At 51.0% G+C, this 22,202-nt stretch overlaps 1 protein-coding gene across 1 annotated transcript; it reads right to left on the bottom strand.

Moving 5' to 3' along the window:
• Window positions 1-1,454: 1,454 nt before the first annotated feature.
• COMP (cartilage oligomeric matrix protein) lies at window positions 1,455-21,985 on the bottom strand. Its single transcript, XM_083879838.1, has 18 exons — window positions 21,605-21,985; window positions 17,902-17,953; window positions 16,719-16,891; window positions 13,661-13,798; window positions 12,647-12,724; window positions 11,348-11,515; window positions 9,867-9,971; window positions 8,098-8,205; window positions 7,240-7,399; window positions 6,542-6,660; window positions 5,364-5,416; window positions 4,029-4,222; window positions 3,125-3,303; window positions 2,913-2,961; window positions 2,529-2,725; window positions 2,245-2,417; window positions 1,849-1,988; window positions 1,455-1,705 (listed from the first exon to the last, which is right to left on the bottom strand). Exons 1-18 carry the CDS (start codon window positions 21,680-21,682, stop codon window positions 1,659-1,661), a joined length of 2,211 nt encoding a protein of 736 aa, XP_083735964.1. The 5' UTR covers window positions 21,683-21,985; the 3' UTR covers window positions 1,455-1,658.
• Between the last annotated feature and the right edge of the window lie 217 nt (window positions 21,986-22,202).

The following is a 22,202-nucleotide window of genomic DNA, read 5'->3' as shown; positions in this document are numbered from 1 at the left end:
TTTGAGTTGCATCTTATTTATACGGCGCAGTGTAGGCATGGATTGCATGTCGGTTTTCTATGCGGGCACCACGACATTCTGACTGTGTATTATAAAAATCATTTTTACCTTTTTAAACAGGGAAAAGAGAAAAAAAAAAAAAAAAAAAAATGAAACCAACGAAACAAAACAAAACAAAAATAACGACAACAACAACAACAACAACACAAGAGAATCATTGTGTGGAATTTCTATACTGCAAAGCCAAACACTACATGGAGTCCTCTCTCTCTCTCTCTTGGTTTGTGTTATTTATTTTTTCCTGGGGCGGGCGGGGGGCGGGCGGAGCCGTGTGTGCGTTGCCTTATGTGGGCTTGACCAATTTTATCAAAATAAAGGCCTGAAGGGGTAAAAATCCGCTGGTTCTTTTCTTCGGGGGGATGGAGGGGTGGGATGGGGAGAGTGTGGAAAGAAAGGGAGAGAAGCCTGGGAAAAAAAGGGAGAATCTCATGGAAAGAAGGGAAAAAATCCCATAGAAAAAAGAGAGAGAATCTCATGGAATAAAAGGGAGAGGATCCCATTAAAAAAGGGAGAGAATCCCATTAAAAAAAGGGGGAGAATCCCATTTAAAAAGGGGGAGAATCTCATGGAATAAAAGGGAGAGAATCCCATTAAAAAAAGGGAGAGAATCCTGTGGAAAAATGGAGAGAATCCCATGGAAGAAAGGGAGAGAATCTCTTGGAATAAAAGCGAGAGAATCCCATAGAAAAAAGGGAGAAAATCCCATGCAAAAAAGGGAGAGAATCCCGTGGAAAAAAAGGGAGAGAATCCCTTGGAATAAAAGGAGAGAATCCCTTGGAAAAAAAGGAGAGAATCCCTTGGAATAAAAGGGAGAGAATCCCTTGGAATAAAAGGGAGAGAATCTTATGGAATAAAAGGGAGAGAATCTTATGGAATAAAAGGGAGACGATCTCATGGAAAAATGAAAGATGTTTGTTGTTCCAGCAGGGCAGGGCTGAGGAGGGGGAGGTTCTTGAGGACAAGGTGCCTCCATCCTTTGGCATTTCCAAGAAAATTCCCAATCCAGCCCAGGGCTCCCTGAGCCCCCTGAGCTCAGCCCTGGAGCTCCTCCCTCCCTTCCACATCTGCACAGAAAAACTTCAGAAGAGTGGAGACAACACACGCACGACCAAGGAGAAACCCAGAATTTATTATCCAGCATTCCAAGTGTTCATTATCCAACATTCCAGAACAAAGATACTCTCCTTAAAGTGCTTTTTTTTTTTTTTTTTTCCATTTATCAAAAATAAACGCGTCCTCCTCAGACTCCTGCTGGCTTTGCTTTGCAGCAGGTCTTGAAAAGGAACCAAAAAAACAACAACATTCACACTCAGGAGCTTTGGAGCAGGGAGAAGATTCCTGGGAATCATCCACGAAAAACTTCCTCCAACCCTCCCAGCTGCTGTGGGGAGCTCAGAGCAGCTCAGGCTTCTGGTCACACTCCCTGTCTCCACCTCTGCCCTTCCCAGAGGATTTGTTGTGAGGTTTTCAGGGATTTGCTGTCGGGGAAGGGGAGCTGGAGGCTGTGAGGGCGCAGAGGGAGGTGCTGACAGCTCTTGGGGCAGGATTCCAGAGCAGGAGCAGGAGGTGGGGAGCAGGATGGGGACGTTCCGTGGGGATTAGTCCTGCTGGACCCGGAACGTCTCGTAGTCCTCTGGGATGGTGTCTGGGGATTAAAGCAAGGAGAAATCAGGGGCAGGAAGAGCAGGAGAAATGGATTGAGGTGCTGTTTGCTGCCCCATCCCTGTGGCTCTGCAGGGCTGGGAAATGGAGGAGAATTCCACACCTGCCTTCCCTCCCCAGACTCACCGTTGCAGCGGTAGCGGAGGTTGGACCAGATGATGTTCTCCTGGGAGAAGCAGAAGACCCCGAGGCGTCCCCCCCTCATGGTGGTGTCCAGGACAACTCCAGTGTCTGCCACCACCTCGGGGCCTTCATAGAACCGAGCCCTGGAGGGAACCAGGCAGGACAAGAGCTCCAGGGATGCTCCACCCAAGGGAGGCTGGAGCAACCTGGGACAGCGGGAGCATCCCTGCCCATGGCAGAGCTCCCCTTCAAAACCATCCAGAGCTCCGTTCCAAAGGCAGAGCTCCCTTCCAAAACCATCCAGAGCTCCCTTCCAAAGGCAGAGCTCCCTTCCAACACCATCCTGGGCTTCCCTGAGGCTGCTTTTCCTGCTGGGACTGGTCCTGCCCTGGGGCTCACCTGATGTAGCCGACCTGGGGCCGGTGCTGCAGGAACCAGCGGTACGAGGTCTTGTCCTTCCAGCCCGAATTCCGGGGATCTTTCCACAGCAGCTTCACCTGGTCTGCCGTGTCTCCCGTGTGCCACAGGGAATTCCTCAGGTACTCCCCAGGGCCAGTTTTGGATTTCACTGCCTGGGACAGAGGAGAGAGCCTGGTCAACGTGAGCAGCAGAAAAGATTCAACCAGAGCAAAAACCCAACAGCAAAAATCCACCGAGGAATTCCTTCTGCTGAGTTCCTTCACCTTCAGCTGAATTCCAGGCTCTGCCACGGCCCTGAAGGGGTTTGCCTGCCAGTAGGTCTGTTCCATCTGCTTCCACATCACCACGTAGAAGCTGGAGCTGTCCTGGTAGCCGAAGATGAACCCGGCGTAGTCGTCGTCCGTGGCCGTGTTGACGTGGAAGGTGCCCTCGAAGTCCACCCCGTTAAAGGCCGTGTACCCTGCAGGGGCAGCACAACAGAGGCTCTGCACTCCGGGACACAACAGAGCCAGGATTCAGCTGGGGAGGAGGAGTTTGCCAAGGGGAATCGAGGCTCTGAGCACTACAGGGAACAGTGGATGGAGGCACTAAGGAGGGGCTGATGAAAGCTGCAGAGAGTGATGGTTTCCCAAAGGGAAATTCCTCACCTACAGCCAGGCCAGGGTCGCTGTTCATGGTCTGGACAATCTCCATGCCCTGAGAAACGAGGAATTTTGACTCCTTAGTGCAATTCCAGACACACCAAATTCCCTCCTGTGCTGCTCCAGGGCTGTGACACTCCAGGATTTGGGCACTGCAGAACCACAGGGGCCGTGGAGCCTTTCAGGGAAAACCCTCCAGGATTGTCCCCAATCCCCACCTGGTTGAGGACGATCCAGTTGGGGTCAATCTGAGCGTCCCCCTCGGGGTCCAGCACCACGGTCTGGAAGGCCCTGAAGTCTGTGAGTGTCACCTCGGCGTTCTCGGGGCACACGTCGATCCTGTCGATCACCATGTCCCTGTCGAAGTCGTCCTCACAAAGGTTCCCCACGCCGTCCCCTGGGCACCAGGAGGAGGAGGAGGAGGAGGAAGAGGAGGAGGAAGGAGGCTGGAGCAGCAGCTCCTGCCCTGGGTTTGCTCAGCACCAGGGGCAGCTGAGGGCACCGAGGGACTGGGACACCCCGAGGAGGTGCAGAGAGACCTGGGGGGTTCTGCTGCTGCCAGAGAAACCCCTCGAGCCCCAGGCACTTCTGGGAGAGAGAACCTGGCCCCAAATGTGATCCCAAACATGATCTCAAATGTGATCTCAAACCTGATCCCAAACCTGATCCCAAACGTGATCCCAAACCCAAATATTATCCCAAGTCTGACCCCAAACCTGATCCCAATGTTGTCACTGTGGACATCTGCAAGTGCCACAGGCCTGGCTCGAGTCAGGCCGGAGAAAACCCAAATCCCTGCAGATCCCAGAGCTGGCAGTGACCCCAGGGATCCCCCAGGGATCCCCCCAGGAATCCTCCAGGGATCCTCCAGGGTTCCAGCCAGGGATTCCAGCCAGGGATTCCAGCCAGGGATCCATCCAAGAATCCCCCCAGGGATTCACCAAGGGGTTCCCCCAGGAATCCCCCCAGAGACCCACCCACGGGTCCCCCCAGGGGTCCCCCCATGGACTCACCCTGGGATCTACCCAGGTATTCCCCCAGAGATCCACAGGGATCCACCCAGGGATCCACCCCAGGAATCCACAGAGATCCCCCCAGGGATCCACCACAATCCCCCCTCACCATCTGAGTCCTCCTGGGTGGGGTTGGGGACCAGCCTGCAGTTGTCGGGCCCGGGGGGTCTGAAGTCGGGGATCCCGTCGTCGTCGTCGTCCTCGTCGCACTCGTCCCCCAGCCCGTCGTTGTCCGTGTCCACCTGGGAGCTGTTGGGCACCGTGGGACAGTTGTCCCGCGAGTCCTGGTGACCGTCACCATCGCTGGGGACAAACAGGGACAGGGACATGTTACCTGGGGGGTGTCACACTCCCTGGGCTGGTCCCCTGAAAAATCACGGCGTTGACATGGAGGTTTGGAAAAGGATTCCAAAATTGAGTGAGAGCACTCAGTTATGGGATGGTGGGTGAATAGAAATGGGATTATTCCAGTTTGGATAGAAGTGTGTGATGTCAAAGGGTGCAAAACTTGGGGTTTAAAATATGGTTTAAAATATAGTAATATATATTATATATAATTAAAATATAATTTAAGATATAGTTCATATATGATTAAAATAGAGTACATATATAATTAAAATATAGTTTGAATTATAGTAATATATAAAATTAAAATGTAATTTAAGATATAGTTTATATATAATTAAGATATAGTATATATAATTAAAATATAGTTTAATATATAGTAATATATATAGTTTAAATATAGTTTTAAATAGGGTAATATATAGTATATATTATATATATACTATATATATAAAATATATAGTATATATAGTACATATAGTACATATAGTATCTATAGTATATATAATATATAGTAAATATAATACATTTTATATAGTGTATATATAATATAACTATATATAAAATATAATATGTAGAATATATATTTTGATATCTTATATAGTATATAATATAATATAGATACACACTAGATGCATTTTATATATATATATATATAAAGGAAGATGGAGGATTTAGGCCAGTTCTTCTTTTTCACCTTCTTCTTTGGGTGGGTTTTTGTAATTGGGTAGAAAAATCTGCATGGCAGACCAGGGGTGGTTGGTTATTGGGTTAAAAGTAAAAATAATTGAGGTGTCATTTCGTAATTAGTTTGTTAAAAGACCTTGTAGAGAGACAGAGAAAAAGCCATTTTTTAAATTCTAATTTTGTTAGTTGGATCTCACAACTTGTGATTCTGTAACATAGATAAGAATTAATAAACATCCGAGTCCAAACACAAAAACTGTGTGGTCACTTTTTGCGGAGTCTGAAGAAAATTCCACCTCCAAACCTCCATTTTTTATAGGATAAGGCCAAGCCAGGTTGTCACAGCCCTTTGGTTTGTTCATCCCCAAGATTTCAGGCAAATAAATAGAATTTTTGATTTTTTGCAGCTCACCTGTCCTGGTTGGTGTCGCAGACATCTCCCACCAGATCGTGGTCAGTGTCTTTCTAGAAAAAACAAAGAAGAATAATTTAAATTCTCCAGAGGAAAAGGCAAGAGAGAGAACAGAGAGCTGCCAACAGCAGGAAAGAGTTTCTGTGGGATGTTTTTGGGGGGAGATTCTGAGGAATTCCAGGAGTTGGGACAGGGAGAGCCCAGAGTGCCAAACTCCCTTTGGGAGGGAATTTCCTTTTGTGCCACACAGGGGGGTGGCAGTTGTCATTGTCACCTGGGCACAGGTGACAGAAATGTCCCTGCAGGGACAGGGAGGGATTTGTCTGTACCTGGTCGGGGTTGCTCAGGGTGGGGCAGCTGTCACTGTCACCTGGGCAGAGGTGACAGGAGTGTCCCTGCAGGGACAGGAGGGGGCTGTACCTGGTCAGGGTTGCTCAGGGTGGGACAATTGTCATTGTCACCTGGGCAGAGGTGACAGAAATGTCCCTGCAGGGCCGGGGAAGGGGCTGTACCTGGTCAAGGTTGCTCAGGGTGGCAGGTGTCATTGTCACCTGGGCAGTGACATTGTGGGGTGACAATAATGTCCCTGCAGGGCTGGGGAGGGGGCTGTACCTGGTCAGGGTTGCTCAGGGTGGGGCAGCTGTCACTGTCACCTGGGCAGAGGTGACAGGAGTGTCCCTGCAGGGCCGGGGAAGGGGCTGTACCTGGTCAGGGTTGCTCAGGGTGGCAGGTGTCATTGTCACCTGGGCAGTGACATTGTGGGGTGACAATAATGTCCCTGCAGGGCCGGGGAAGGGGCTGTACCTGGTCAGGGTTGCTCAGGGTGGGGCAGCTGTCACTGTCACCTGGCACAGGTGACAATAATGTCCCTGCAGGGCCGGGGAAGGGGCTGTACCTGGTCAGGGTTGCTCAGGGTGGGGCAGCTGTCACTGTCACCTGGGCAGAGGTGACAGAAATGTCCCTGCAGGGCCGGGGAAGGGGCTGTACCTGGTCAGGGTTGCTCAGGGTGGCAGGTGTCACTGTCACCTGGGCAGAGGTGACAGGAATGTCCCTGCAGGGACAGGAGGGGGCTGTACCTGGTCAGGGTTGCTCAGGGTGGGGCAGGTGTCACTGTCACCTGGGCAGTGACATTGTGGGGTGACAGGAGTGTCCCTGCAGGGACAGGGAAGGGTCTGTACCTGGTCAGGGTTGCTCAGGGTGGGGCAGCTGTCACAGGCGTCCCCAACGCCGTCCCCGTCCCTGTCTGTCTGGTCGGGGTTGGGGACCCTCCTGCAGTTGTCCATGGGGTTTTTGATGCCTGGAAAACAGGGGAGAGATGATCCCCAGAAATCCAGGGGGGTGAATTCGTGGGTGTCACCCTGATCTTTTTCAGCCTTCTGATGAAAAAATTCCATTATTGTAGAGGAGTTTCTCACAGATTTTCAGGTAAACAAAGTGATGTTTACATTCCTCTATGGAGGAAAGACAATTGATGAACTTCTAATTTGAGCAGTGGGATTGGAGAGGTGACAACACCATTGTCCAATCCCTGGTTGTTGTCCAAAATCTATATAAAGTGAAGTAAAACAAAATAAACTTTCCTCTTTTGACTCTGACAACCTGACTGCACGAGGATCATTAATTTTGTGTCCTGTACCAACACCCCCCAGGATGTTGTAGCCAGGAGCTGTTGGGATATTCCCAAATTTCTCCCTTCAAACCCAGCAGGAAGCAATCAGCACCAGGCCGGGTGTGATTGTGGGTGACAAAAATAATAATAAATTAAAATTATGGGCAACACCCTGCCCGAGGCTCAACCCTGGGGACATGAGGACTGCCCGGATTGTCACCCAGGGAGCTGAGCTGGCCCTGGTGGCAGCAGGGCCCAGGCTCTCACCGTCCCCATCCATGTCATCGTCACACTCGTCCCCTCTGCCGTCGCCGTCGATGTCCCTCTGGTCGTTGTTCTTCACCTGCCGGCAGTTGTCACACGCGTCCCCAAAGTTGTCCTTGTCGGCGTTGCGCTGGTCCGTGTTCCTGGTGTACACACAGTTGTCCTGTGGGGGACAGGGGACACGGCTGGGACAGGGCTGGGGACAGGGGACACGGCTGGGGACACGGCTGGGGACAGGGGACACGGCTGGGGACAGGGCTGGGGACAGCAGTGCCCCCAAGGCATGTCCCCAAGGGCATGTCCCCAGGGTGTGTCCCCAAGGAAGTGGCCATGAGGGGTGTCCCCAAGGCCAGGCTCACCCAGGACAGGCTCCCCCTGTTCCAGCACTCCTGGAGAGCCCTCAAAGCCCGGAGGTTTCTCTGCCTGGTTTGAGATCCTGGGAGTGCCCAGAGAGGCCGGGCTGGGACCTTGGGATTCCTATTTGGGACCTCAGGATTCACATTTGGGACCTCAGGATTCCCATTTGGGATCTCAGAATTCCTACTGGGACTCCTGAATTCCTACTGGGACACTGGAATCCTATTGGGACCTCTGAATTCTCAGTGGGACTCCTAAATTCCCATGTGGACCTCAAAATTCCCACTGGGACCTCTGAATTCCTACTGGGACCTCTGAATTCATACTGGGACCCCCCAAATTCTCACAGAGACCCCTAAATTCCCACTGGAACCTCTGAATTTACAGTGTGACCCTTAAATTCCCACTGGGACCTCCAAATTCCCCCTGAAGGTGCTGCTGCCTTGCAGGAGGACCCCTGGGAAGGGCAGGAGCACCCCCGGGAAGGGCAGGAGGACCCCAAACCTCAGCGTTGGGGATCCCATCCCCGTCGGCGTCATCGTCACAGGCGTCTCCGATCCCGTCCCTGTCCGCGTCCTCCTGGCCCGAGTTGGGGACAGTCATGCAGTTGTCCTGTTGGGAGAGGGACACAGGGAGGTGGGAACAGCTCTGGAGGACTCCAGCAGCCCCCAGGGCGTGTCCTGGGATGGAATTCCCAGATTTCCTGGTGTCAGTCTGTCCAAGGATGTGATGTGCCTCACAACTGTCTCCAGTGGTTGGGGATTGGGACCCCAGACCCCAAAAGGAGCCCCTGGCCTGGCTGAGGTGGGACTTGGCCAAGTCTGGGAGGGCTGGAATTGCATCTCCATGAGGACGGAGTGCAGGGACAGTGGGACTGGTCACAGTGGGCTGAGCCCAGGCTGCCTGTCCCAACTGCTCTGGCCGTGCCAGAGGTGGGGCTTGGAGCTTGTTCCTGAGCACCCAAACCTCAACACAGGTGGTCCCTGCCTTGGCTCTGTCCCCTCACTTTGGTCCCTTTGGCTCTGTCCCCTCACTTTGGTCCCTTTGGTCCCTTTGGCTCTGTCCCCTCACTTTGGTCCCTTTGGTCCCTTTGGCTCTGTCCCCTCACTTTGGTCCCCACCTTGCCCACCCTATAAAACCTCTGCAGACCCCGCTCACTTCTGTGATCCCCCCACTGGAGAAGATCCCATCTATGGCATCTCCAGGCCTCGAGGACTCGTCCCTCCACGTTGGCAGCTTTAATCCCCTTCCCCTCTTTCTCTCTCTTTCCCACTATTTTTTATTTTCTCTCCGCACTGTTGCATTTGTTGGCACTAAATAAAGATGCATTTTTGATGGAGTAAACTGAGTTCTCCCCTTGCTGTGTCTTTTGCTCTCTGAGATCCCTAAAAAGAACCATCAGGTTCCCTGCATATGTTTGCAGACCCTTATTGCTATAATCCCCAGCCTTCTGATGGTAGTTTACATTTACACACCTTCCTGCAAAGTCTCTCAAAACAATCCATATTGTTTTCCTTCCTCTTGGTGATGAGACTTCTGTATTGACCACTGGAGTCAGAGAGGTGTCCTCTCAATGACCAATCCTTGACCAAATCCCAAATACCATATAAACCCTAAATCATAATAAACTGTTCTTCTTTTCCCTGTGTCTACCTGATGGGTGAGTGTGGTTCTGTCCTTGTGGTGTAGGATGTGCATAAAGTATTTATTCCATCCCCATCCCCATGAGCTGTTGGAACCAGGTGGGGCAGTGTTTTCCCAGGCCCCTCCTTTGGGCTCTTCTGCTCATGGCCCATCAATGCCTTGCCCAGGACTCACAGGGAACTCCCTCCAGGAGCTCTCTCTGTTTAATGGGCCATCAAGGAGCCACTGCACGACTCCTCATCCCATTGGGAGATGCTCCCAATGCCCAGGGGGAGGAGCCAAGCATTCCCACCTGGAGAGAATCTGGGATTTGGGACAGGACAAGCAGCCCTGAGCCACTGGATTCCCAGAGGAGCAGAGCTCCCAGACCTTTCTGTGGGATGAGGAAGAGCCCCTCACCTGGACTGCTCCCCCCACCCTGCTCAGGGTGTGTTCTGACTCTGTCAGTGCTCCTTTGTGTTATTGCATTGATTTTCTTTTATTTTTTATCTTTCTTCTTATTAAATTATATTTCTGACTTGGAGCCTCTCGCTCGTTTTGCTTTTCAAACCACGGCAGGTTGTTTTCGTGTCCCTGGCTGTGACAGGCCCTGACACCTGGGGATCACAGGAGCAGCCGTGCCCTCTCACCTTGCGGCATTTCTTGTCGGAGCAGCGCTGCTTCTCGTCGGGGACTCCATCAATGTCCGTGTCCTTCCCGCACACGTAACCGTTCCCTGCCCAGCCCACCAGGCACTGCCACAAACACACACAAAAATCAGCAAAATCAGCTCCCCAAGAGGGTGGCAGACCCCCCAAAAATCTGAGAGAAACGCTGTAAATTCCCGCAGTGTGAATTTTTCTCCTGGGAGAAAAATTTCTGGGATTTCAGCAGCTCGGATGTGACTTTCTGCTGAGATTGTGAAGAGGGAGGAGTTGGCTCTGAGTGGATTTTCTCTGCTCAGCTCCAGGGAATTCTGTTCCCAAAATATCTGCAGAGCTTCAGGGAAAACTAAAAACCCCCCCAAAAAAGCGGGAACAAACCAAAAGGAAAAAGCTTCAGGGAAAACCAAAGGCCCCAAAAAAGCAGGATCAGCACAGGGAGGAGCAGAGGGGACAGGGATGGGTTGGGAAGGGCGATCTCCAGGAGAGGGCAGTGACAGACCTGGGACAGGAGAGCAGGACGAGAGGCCCGACCCCAATCCCAGGGAATTTGGGGTCACAGCAGAGCCCAGGCAGGACCAGACCCCGATTGTGGGGGGATCAGAGCAAACCCCAATTGTTGGGGGGGTTGGAGCAGATCCAAACCCTGGGGAGGGGGTTGGACCAGGAGTGTGGGACCCCACCCCAAACTTGGAGAAATTGGGATTAAACCCAAATCGCAGAAGGGAGAGACCAGACCCAAAACCAGTCTCGGGAGGGTGGGACCCGACCCCAGTCTCGGTGGAGATTGGGACCAGACCCCAATCACAGGGGGGTCAGATTAGACCCAAACCTCACAGGGGGGTAGGACACAACCCCAAACCCAGGAGGGTGGGACCAGACCCCAATCCCAGGAGGAGACCAGACCCCAATCCCAGGAGGAGACCAGACCCCAATCCCAGGAGGAGACCAAATCCCAATCTCAGGAAGGTGGGACCTGACCCCAATCCCGATATGGTGGGACCAGACCCCAATCTCCATTGGGTGGGACTCAATCCCAATGCCAGGAAGGTGGGACCCGACCCTTATCCCGATACGGTGAGACCAGACCCCAATCCCAATGTGGTGGGACCCAATCCCAACCCCGATATGGTGAGTCCTGATCCCAATCTTGGAAAGGTGGGACCTGCCCCAAATCCCAGGTAGGTGGGACTAGACCCCAATCCCAATATGGTGAGACCAGACCCCAATCCTGATATGGTGGGACCCAATCCCAATCCTGGGAAGGTGGGACTCAACCCCAATCTCTAGAAGATGAGACCTGATCCCAACCCCGATATGGTGAGACCAAACCCCAATCCCAGGAAGGTGGGACCCAACCCCAATACCGATGGGGTGAGACTTGACCCCAATCCCGATATGGCGGGACCCAACCCCAATCCCAGTGGGGTGGGACCACCCCCACTGTGCCAGGGCTGTCCCCGCTGTACCTGGCAGGACAGGGAGCCGTCCCTCTCCACGATGCACTCGGCCTTCTCGTGGCACGGGCTGATCTCCCCGTTGGGGCAGCGCCGTGTCCCGGGGCCCGTCTGGCTCCTGCAGCCGCTGCTCTGATCCCCCACAAAGCCCGGCTTGCAGGGCCCGCACTTGTAGGATCCCTGCGGGGAAATGGGGCAGGAAATCGAGGGCAAATCCCGGTAAATCTCCGCTGCAGCCGTTCCTTGGGACACCTCCCACCATCACTGGGACACTGCCAGGGATCCTCTGCTCTGGGAATTCCAGCCCAGACAGGAATTCATTCCCAATGTCCCATCCATCCCTGCCCTCTGGCAGTAGGAACCATTCCCTGTGTCCTGGAATTCCAGATTTTGTCCCCAAATCCCTCCCCAGCTCTCCTGGAGCCCCTTTAGGGACTGGAAGCAGCTCCAAGGTTTCACTGGATCCTTTTCCCACTTTCCTTGGGCACTTCCAGGGATCCAGGGGCTGCTCTGGGAATTCCAGCCCAGCCCCTCTCCACCTTCACAGCCAGGAATTCCTGCCCAAAATCCCACCCAGATCCCTCTTTCACAGTTTAAATCCATTCCCTGTGTCCTGGAATTCCAGTCCTTGTCCCAAATCCCTCCCCAGCTCTCCTTTAGGGACTGGAAGTGGCTCCAAGGTTTTCCTGGAGCTTCTCCTTCCAGCCTGGCCTTGAATCCTCCCAGGGAGGAATTCCTTCCCAATCTCCCATCCATTCCTGCCTGCTGTCAGTGGGAGCCATTCCCTGTGTCCTGGAATTCCACTTTTTGTCCCAAATCCCTCTCCAGCTCTCCTGGAGCCCCTCAGGGACTGGAGGTCTGGTTGACACCATCTTGTCACCCTGTTCATGGGATCAGGGAATCCCAGAGTGGTTTGGGCTGGAAGGGCCTTAAATCCCATCCCAGGGCAGGGACCTTCCCCCATCCCATCCCAGGGACCTTCCCCCACCCCATCCCAGGGACCTTCCCCCACCCCAGGCTGCTCCAAACCCCATCCAGGCCCTCCTTGGGCACTTGAGGGATCCAGGGACAGGCACCACCTCCTGTGACAGTGTCCCTGCTGTTCCCTTTGTGCCCGAGGCCCCTGCAATCCACACACTCCCCTGGAAACACTGAGGCTGGAAAAACCCTCTCAGGTCATCGAGTCAAACCATTCCCAGCCCTTCAGGCCCTGGAAAGGGCTCTGAGGTGTCCCTGGAGCCTTCTCCTCCCCAGGTGAGCACCCCCAGAGGGGCTCCAGCCCTGGACCCTCCCCACATCCCCTGGATTTACCCGGGTGTTGATGCAGATGGAGTTTGGGACACAATTACTGGCAGCTCCAGTCTCACACTCGTTGATGTCTGTGCACACCTGTCCAGGGAGAACAGGACACGCCTTCACCTCCACCCCAAATCCCAAATAATCCCAAATAATCCCCAAATCCCAGGGTCTGGGCGGGGCCAGGTGCAGAAGCAGAGCCCTGGCACACCCCACTAGCCCAGGGCTAGTGAGTTTTCCTGCTGGAAAGCTCGAGGCAGATCCCAGCAGGATCCCAGGGTCAGCAGAGATCCCAGAGCTGAGCTGCTGGAATATCCTCACGGTGCCAGGGCCTCCATGGGTTTGGAATCTCAGTGGCTGCATCCCACCACCAGCCCCAAATTCCCAGAGCCACGTGGGGGGGACAATTAGCCCTAAAAACCCCAATCAGGCCAAGCTGTTGGGATTTTTAATCTGCCTGGAGCTGTCAGAGAAGCTGGGAGGGGGGTTGGCAGCAGCTGCATGAAACTCTTCTGTGTCCCAGCAAAAAGGATTCCTATTCCCATTCCCATTCCCATTCCCACTCCCATTCCCATTCCCATTCCTGTTCCTATTCCCATTCCCATCCCCATTCCCATCCTTGGGAATGCACAGCCCCAGAGGTTTTGGGATGTCCTGTCCAGCCCCAGTTTGGCACGGGTTTGGTGGCTCTGGGTGCCAGGACACCCTGGGCACTCTCCTCTCCCTCCATTCCCACTAATACATGAAATCCCAGAATCCCAAAACTGTTTGGGTTGGGAAAGGACCTTTAATCATCCCATTCCCACTTCCCAAGACACCTTCCACTATCCTATGATGCTCCAACCTACCCTGGGACACTCCTAAAGATGAAAATTCCCTCCCAACCCTTTCCCCACCCTCCCAATCATCAATAACCCACCACCACCTCATTATTCCTCCCCATTCCTTGGCAGAACTTCCATTCCCAGCCCTAGAAGGGAGGGAATTCCGTGCTTTGGAGGGACACAGAACATTCCAGGCACTCCTCACCTGTTTGTTGGCCCTGGCAAAGGCCAGGCCCAGCCCTTCCAGCAGCTGCCCGGTGAAGCCGGGCGGGCAGGGGTCGCAGCGGAAGCCGGGGTTGGTGTTAATGCACTGGACTTTCGGGAAGCAGGGGTTGGCATTGCACTGCGAACAAGAGAGAGGGTGCCCAGGGTTGTGCCAGGGACAGGGGGGGTGTTGCAGTGATTTTTATCAGCTTTTTGATGGTTTATATTCTGTAGTGGAGTTTTGGCAAGAGTTGTGACATAAATAAAATTATTTGGTTAACTGTGCGTTCCTTCCTGGGGGAAGGATGGATTGATTGGACTTTTAGGGTGATCAGTGGGGTCAAAGAGGTCTCAACCTCATGGTCTGATCCTTGATCAAACCCCAAAACCTATTTAAATCTCAAAATAAACTCCTTTCTTTCTCCTCTCACAACCTGAGGGTGTGAGTGTGATGTTTTTGTGTCCATCTGACGACAGAGGGGCAGCTCCTGATATTTCTGGGTTTGATATATCAGTGGCCCTGATATTTCTGGGTCTGATATATCAGTGGCCCTGATATTTCTGGGTCTGATATATCAGTGGCCCTGATATTTCTGGGTCTGATATATCAGTGACCCTGATATTTCTGGGTTTGATATATCAGTGGCCCTGATATTTCTGGGTTTGATGTATCTGTGGCCCTGATATTTCTGGGTCTGATATATCTGTGGCCCTGATATTTCTGGGTTTGATGTATCAGTGACCCTGATATTTCTGGGTTTGATGTATCTGTGGCCCTGATATTTCTGGGTCTGATATATCAGTGGCCCTGATATTTCTGGGTCTGATATATCAGTGGCCCTGATATTTCTGGGTCTGATATATCAGTGGCCCTGATATTTCTGGGTCTGATGTATCTGTGGCCCTGATATTTCTGGGTCTGAGAGATTGTTTTTATTTTTTTTTAGCCTGCTGGTAGCTGCTAATTTTTTTTCCCAAGGAAAAAATTTCTCCAAAAAGCTTCTTCTCAAAACAATCTGGGTGAACAACTCTCTTTTCTCAGAACAATCTTTCTCCAGGTGGTGTTTTGACCAACAGAATTAGAGAGGTGTTGTTCCTATTCACATCAATCATGTTCAGTCTGTATGGGAACACCTTATAAAAGAATTAGACAATAAAGCCTTTTTTCTGTGCTCTTTGCCTTCTGAAATATTTGGAGTCTGTCATTTTTCTGTTGTGTCCTACAATGACACTGGGGCACATCCAACTGGTTTTTAAATTGAAATGCAACTGAGGCTCTGCAAGAGTGGGAAAATCAAGTTTAGGAAGCACAGAACTCAGGAACCCCACAAAAAAAAAAAAAAAAAAATTTAAAAAAAAAAAAAAATCCATGGATGAGCAGAGCTTTGCACACACACAGAGCTTAAAATTGGTGGAAAGCCACATTTCCTAAAAAAAAAAAAAAAATTCCTAAAAAAAATTACACATTATCTGCCCAGCAAGGTTTGATTTAGGGGCAGGAATAAAGCCCTGTGGTTTAGATTTGCTGTTTCAAGGATTATTTGGGGATTGTTTGAGCCCATTCCACAGCTAATAAATCTTATCTCTAACAGCTCTGCTGTTCCAAACTCCTCTCTCTGTGTGGCACAAAAACCTCAGGATTTATTTTGCTGGGAGAAATTCCGACTGGGCCGACCCTAAACCCTCCCTGGGGAGGAGAGCCAGGCACAGAATTCCATCCCTTGGAGGAATTCCTTTGCCTGCAGGAATTCCTGAGTTTTGCCAGGCAGGGAATTCCAGCTCCTGCAGGGACTGTTTGAGGTTTTCCTGCCAACCACGAGGCAAATCCTGATTTAAAATCAGCAAATCCTGAAGATTCCCAGGGCCAGAACAGGGACAGGATTGGGATCTGAGGATTCCCAGTGAGAGAACAGGGACAGGATTGGGATCTGAGGATTCCCAAGGCCAGAACAGGGACAGGATTGGGATCTGAGGATTCCCAGTGAGAGGAAAACAGGGACAGGATTGGGATCTGAGGATTCCTGGTGCCCAAACGGATATCCCCGGTGACAGAACACGAATCCCCAGTCCCAGAACAGGAATCCCCATCCCAGCACAGGGACAGAATTGGGATTTGAGGATTCCCAGTGCCAGAACAGGGACAGAACAAAGACAGGATTGGGATCTGAGGATTCCCAGTGCCAGGAGAACAGGGATGAGCTGGGATTGGCATCTGAGGATCCCCAGTCCCAGCACACGAATCCGCAGTCCCAGCATAGGGATCCCCATTCCCAGCACAGCAATCCCCGGTCCCAGCACAGCAATCCCCAGTCCCAGAATGGGAATTCCCATTCCCAGCACAGGGATCCCCACTCCCAGCACAGGGATCCCCACTCCCAGCACAGGGATCCCCACTCCCAGCACAGGGATCCCCATCCCAGCACAGGGATCCTGTACCAGAACACAAATCTCCATCCCAGAACACAAATCTCCATCCCAGAACACTAATCCCCATCCCAGCACAGCGATCCCCATTCCAGCACAGGGATCCCCATCCCAGCACAGGGATCCCCATCCCAGCACAGGGATCCCCATTCCCAGCACAGGGATCCCTGTCCCAGCACAGGGATCCCTGTCCCAGCACAGGGATCCCCATTCCCAGCACACGAATCCCCATTCCCAGCACACGAATCCCCATTCCAGCACAGGGATCCCCGTCCCAGCACAGGGATCCCCATTCCCAGCACAGGGATCCCCATCCCAGCACAGGGATCCCCGTCCCAGCACAGGGATCCCCATCCCAGCACACGAATCCCCATTCCCAGCACACGAATCCCCATTCCAGCACAGGGATCCCCATTCCCAGCACAGGGATCCCCGTCCCAGCACAGGGATCCCCATTCCCAGCACAGGGATCCCCAGTCCCAGAATGGGAATTCCCAGTCCCAGAATGGGAATCCCCATTCCCAGCACAGGGATCCCCATTCCCAGCACAGGGATCCCCATCCCAGCACAGGGATCCCCATCTCAGCACAGCAATCCCCATCCCAGCACATCAACCCCAGCCCTCCGGGCCGTACCTCGTTGATGTCGGTGCAGTGGGTGCCGTTGCCGGTGTAGCCGGCCGGGCAGGGCCCGCAGCGGAAGGTGCCCCCGCTCTCGGTGCAGGGCACGCCAGGGAAACACGGGTTGGGCACGCAGCGGTTGAACTGGGTCATGGTGATGACGGGACCCGTCACCTCCGGCCGCATCCCTGCGGGGCAGCACGGGGTCAGGACAGTGAGCCAGGGCCTCCAGAATAACCTGGGGTGTCCCAGGGCCACCAAAAACAACCTGGAGTGTCCCAGGGCCACCAAAGGGTGTCCCAGAGCCACCAAAAAACAACCTGGGGCGTCCCAGGGCCACCAAAAAACAACCTGGGGTGTCCCAGGGCCACCAGCTCAGCTCCGAGGCGTCCCAGAGCCACCATGGGGTGTCCCAGAGCCACCAAAGCCACCATAGGGTGTCCCAGAGCCACCAGCTCAGCTCCGAGGCGTCCCAGAGCCACCATAGGGTGTCCCAGAGCCACCAGCTCAGCTCTGGGGTGTCCCAGGGCCACCATAGGGTGTCCCAGAGCCACCAGCTCAGCTCCGAGGCGTCCCAGAGCCACCATAGGGTGTCCCAGAGCCACCAGCTCAGCTCTGGGGTGTCCCAGGGCCACCATGGGGTGTCCCAGAGCCACCAGAATAACCTGGGACGTCCCAGACCCACCAGCTCAGCTCTGGGGTGTCCCAGAGTCACCAAAACAACCTGGGGTGTCCCAGAGTCACCAAAGCCACCATGGGGTGTCCCAGGCCCACCAAAAACGACCTGGGGTGTCCCAAAGCCACCACAAGGTGTCCCAGACCCACCAAAAACAACCTGGGGTGTCCCAGAGCCACCAGATCAGCTCTGGGATGTCCCAAAGCCACCAGCTCAGCTTTGGAGTGTCCCAGAGCCACCAGCACAACCTGAGGTGTCCCAGGGCCACCACAGGGTGTCCCAGAGCCACCAGCTCAGCTCTGGGATGTCCCAAAGCCACCACGGGGTGTCCCAGAGCCACCAGCTCGGCTCACCAGGAATAACTGTGATCCAGCTGTTCCTTTTAGGGCACAGCTGGACTTTCCCCCCCTTGTTGGCACCCAGAGGAGCAGAGGGGACACAGAGGGGGGACACAGAGGGGGGACACAGAGGGGACACAGAGGGGACACAGAGGGGACACAGAGGGGACAGCCCGGCACTCACCGCAGGCATCGCACTCCATCACCGTGTTCTTCAGGAATGTGATCTCCTTGATCTGCAGGGAACAACAATGGGATTGGGATTGGGATCTGAGGATTCCCAGGGCCAGGACAGGGACAGGATTGGGATCTGAGGATTCCCAGTGAGAGAACAGGGACAGGATTGGGATCTGAGGATTCCCAGGGCCAGAACAGGGACAGGATTGGGATCTGAGGATTCCCAGTGGCAGCAAAATATCGTGGCTGGGCCTGCTCAGCTCCCACCCAGCAGCTCCTGCCCCAAAATCTGGGAATTCCCTGGGAGAATTCATCCCTTGGGATTCATTTCTTCAGGGGGTTCATCCCTTGGGATTCATTCTCTGGAAACTGAGAGAATTTATCCCTTGGGATTAATTCCCTGGAAACTGGGAGATTCATCCCTTAGGATTCATTCCCTGGGAATTTGGGGAGTTCATCCCTTGGGATTCATTTCCTGGGAATTTGGGGATTTCATCCCTTGGGATTCATTCCCTGGGAGCTGGGGGATTCATGTCTTGGGATTCATTTCTTGGGGGGTTCATCTTTTGGGATTAATTCCCTGGAAACTGTGAGAATTCATCCCTTGGGATTCATTCCCTGAAAACTGGGAAATTTATCCCTTGGGATTCATTTCTTGGGGAGGTTCATCCCTTGGGATTTTCATTCCCTGGGCAGTTCCCACAGTTGGTCTCTCACAGAGGAGAAAACTCGTCTTGAGTGCATGGAAAAAAAAGAGGGAAAAATCCATTTTCTGCCCCAGGGGACGCTGATCCAACAGTCCTGGAGAGGGAAAGCAGCAGGAGATTCCCTTGGGAATCCAGCCTTTGCCTCTGGACACTTTCATTGCTTTAATTGAATCCTCAGTGCCAGAATCCCAAAATTATGAGGAAATGCTGAATGAGGAAAAGTCAGTTTTTGGGAAATCTTTGAATAATTTGAATTTCCACCTTGTTTTTCCACTTAAGAATGGGAGTTTGGCTCCTGAGGGAGGGTTTTGGGGAGGTGTTGATGAGAGAAACATGGATTAAAAAAAAAATAAAATATGAAATAATAAAATGGAATGAAATGAAATAAAATAAAGAAAAAAATAAAGAAAAAGAAAATAAAGTAAAATGAAATAATGGAAAATAAAATAATGGAAAATAAAGAAAAATAAAATAATGCAAAATAAAAATGCAAAATAAAAATAATGGAAGATAAAATAATGGAAAATAAAATAATGGAAAATAAAAATATAGAATAAAATGTAGAATAAAAATGTAGAATAAAAATAATGGAAAATAAATGGAAAATAAAATAATGGAAAATAAAAATAATGGAAAATAAAATAATGGAAAATAAAAATAATGGAAAATAAAAATAATGGAAAATAAAATAGTGGAAAATAAAATAGTGGAAAATAAAATAGTGGAAAATAAAATAGTGGAAAATAAAAATAATGGAAAATAAAATAAAATAAAAAAATTAAATAATGTAAAATAAAATAAATATAAAATAGTGGCAAGAGGGGGAAGAACAAACAGGAAAAGCTGCTGGAAGGGAGCCCTGGAATGACTCCTGGAGCTGCCAGGAGCCCTGGCTGCCCCAATGCCCAAAAAAACAGAGTTTTTTATGCAGGGCCTGGAATGTGAGAGCAGCTCTGATGTTTTTGCAGGATTCCAATCCCTCCCTTCCCACCTGGAGCAGCAGCAGAATGAACCTTTCTGTGCCCTCCAAGAGAGGAGGACAAAACTCTGCTAAAAATCCTGATTAAAACCAGGAAAAGGCACCCAAAAATCCCAAATTTCCCCCCAAAAAAACTCTGCTGGAGCCAGGAGGGTTTTTAGGATTTAAATAACATCAAAGAGCTCGTGGGACATCCCAACCCAGGACCACACACACAAAAAAAATAAAATAAAATAAAATAAAATAAAATAAAATAAAAAGGGCAGCAAAGGCTCCTCCAGCTCCCAAATTTGGCCTCTCCTTTGATCTCCTGAGCCACAAAACCGAGGGAAAAATAATTTTGTTTTCTCAGTTCAGCCCATCCCTGTTTTCAGGGTTTGCTGGAGAATTTTGGGGATTCAAAGGAATTTCCAGTGATTCCAACTCTTCATTGAGTGCCCCAAGTTGAGGTTTTTTTCCCCCACTTGAAGGGGTTTTTCCACCTCATTTTTTTCAATTTGAAGGGATTGTTTTTCCACTTGAAGTTTTTTTCCAAATTGAAGGTTTTTTCAGCTGGAATTTTTTCCCAATTTGAAGTGTCTTTTCACCTTGAAGTTTTTCCCATTGGAAGGTTTTTTCAACTGGAATTTTTTTCCCAACTTGAAGGTGTTTTTTTTCACCTTGAAGTTTTTCCCAATTTGGTTTTTTTTTTTTTTTCCCAACTTTATCTCCCAATTACAAACCACCTCTGGGTTCTGTTTTGTAGAAATAATTTGCTGCTCACTCTGCACAGGAAGCAGAGAATTCCCAGGAATTAAATCCAGGAATCCCAATTTCAGAGCAAAGCAGAGAATTCCCAAGAATTAAACCCAGGAATCAACTCCCCGATTCCAGAGAAAAGCAAAGAATTCCCAGAGTTCAGGAAATCAGGAATTATGCCCAGGAATCAACTCCCCAATTTCAGAGTGAGCAGAGAATTCCCAGAGCTCAGGAAATCAGGAATTACACCCAGGAATCAACTCCCCAAATTTCCAGAGCAGAGAATTCCCAGGAATTAGACCCAGGAATCCCAATTTCAGAGAAAAGCAGAGAATTCCCAAAGCTCAGGAAATCAGGAATTAAACCCAGGAATCAACTCCCCAAATTCCAGAGAAAAGCAGAGAATTCCCAGGAATTAGACTCAGGAATCAACTCCCCAATTTCCAAAGCAGAACAGAGAATTCCCAGGAATTAGACCCAGGAATCAACTCCCCAATTTCAGAGCAAAGCAGAGAATTCCCAGAGCTCAGGAAACCAGGAATTAGACTCAGGAATCAACTCCCCAATCCCAGAGTGAGCAGGGAATTCCCAGAGCTCAGGAAATCAGGAATTACACCCAGGAATCAACTCCCCAAATTTCCAGAGCAGAACAGAGAATTCCCAGGAATTACATCCAGGAATCAACTCCTCAATTTCCAGAGCAAAGCAGGGAATTCCCAAAGCTCAGGAAATCAGGAATTACACCCAGGATTCACCTCCCCAATTTTCAAAGCAAAGCAGAGAATTCCCAGGAATTAGACTGAGGAATCAGCTCCCCAATCCCAGAGTGAGCAGAGAATTCCCAAGCTCAGGAAATCAGGAATTAAACACAGGAATCAACTCCCCAAATTTCCAGAGTGAGCAGAGAATTCCCAGGAATTAGACCCAGGAATCCCAAATTGAGAGCAAAGCGGGGAATTCCCAAAGCTCAGGAATTAAACAGAGGAATCAGCTCCCCAATTTCCAGAGAAAAGCAGAGAATTCCCAAGAATTAGACTCAGGATTCACCTCCCCAATTTTCAAAGCAAAGCAGAGAATTCCCAGGAATTAGATCCAGGAATCCCAATTTCAGAGCAAAGCAGAGAATTCCCAGGAATTAGATCCAGGAATCCCAATTTCAGAGCAAAGCAGAGAATTCCCAGGAATTAGACCCAGGAATCCCAATTCCCAGAGCAAAGCAGAGAATTCCCAGAGCTCAGGAAATCAGGAATTAGGAATTTTTATTTTTTTTTTTTTTTTCCACCCACCTGCTGCTTCAACAAATCCCGAACTTCCAGCAGCACCCGGTTGGTTTCCCTCATTTCTTGCAGCATTTCTGGCCCCATTTCTCCTCCTCCTCCTAAATAAAATAAATAAAAAAAAAATCCCAAAATTGTTGGGAAAAAATCTCAGAGAATCCCAAATTTATAATTTATAATCCAACCGATTAAATAATTAAATATTCAGGGGTTCAGCCGCCTCCACCTTGAGGAATTTTTTTTTTGCCGGAATTTTTTCGGGGATGGATTTTCACACTTGGGAAAAGGGATTTGGTGGCAAAAAAAGCAAAACAAATCCCGGATTTTTTGGGGGCAGAGGGGGAAAAGCTGCCTGAGGTTTTCCCAAGTGTGGAAAAGGCTCCTCTCACCTGCTCCCAAGGCATTCCCGGGGTTCCTGCTGAACGAGGTGGGATCTTTGCGGGCGGCGGCGCTTGGGAAGGGCCGGCTGAGATCTTGGGGAGACAAAGGGGGGGCTCAGCCAGGGGGGAAAAATCAGGAATTCTGGAGGGTCAGGAGGAACTTCAGGAAAAAAATTAGATTCCAGGGAAAAAAAATCAGGAATTCTGGAGGATCAGGAGCAGCTCCA

The sequence above is a fragment of the Zosterops lateralis genome, assembly GCF_965231275.1.
Source record: "Zosterops lateralis genome assembly, chromosome: 29".
NCBI classification, from domain to species: Eukaryota; Metazoa; Chordata; class Aves; order Passeriformes; family Zosteropidae; genus Zosterops; species Zosterops lateralis.
This window is presented reverse-complemented; position numbering and strand designations above follow the sequence as displayed.

Excerpts from the sequence above, each read along its gene's own strand:
- COMP (XM_083879838.1), bottom strand. The coding sequence starts at position 21,682 with ATGGGGCCAGAAATGCTGCAAGAAATGAGGGAAACCAACCGGGTGCTG. Across the intron at positions 4,223-5,363 it reads TGCGACACCAACCAGGACAG|CGATGGTGACGGTCACCAGG; the intron begins GTGAGCTGCAAA and ends GTTTGTCCCCAG. Across the intron at positions 2,418-2,528 it reads AGCCTGGAATTCAGCTGAAG|GCAGTGAAATCCAAAACTGG; the intron begins GTGAAGGAACTC and ends CCTCTGTCCCAG.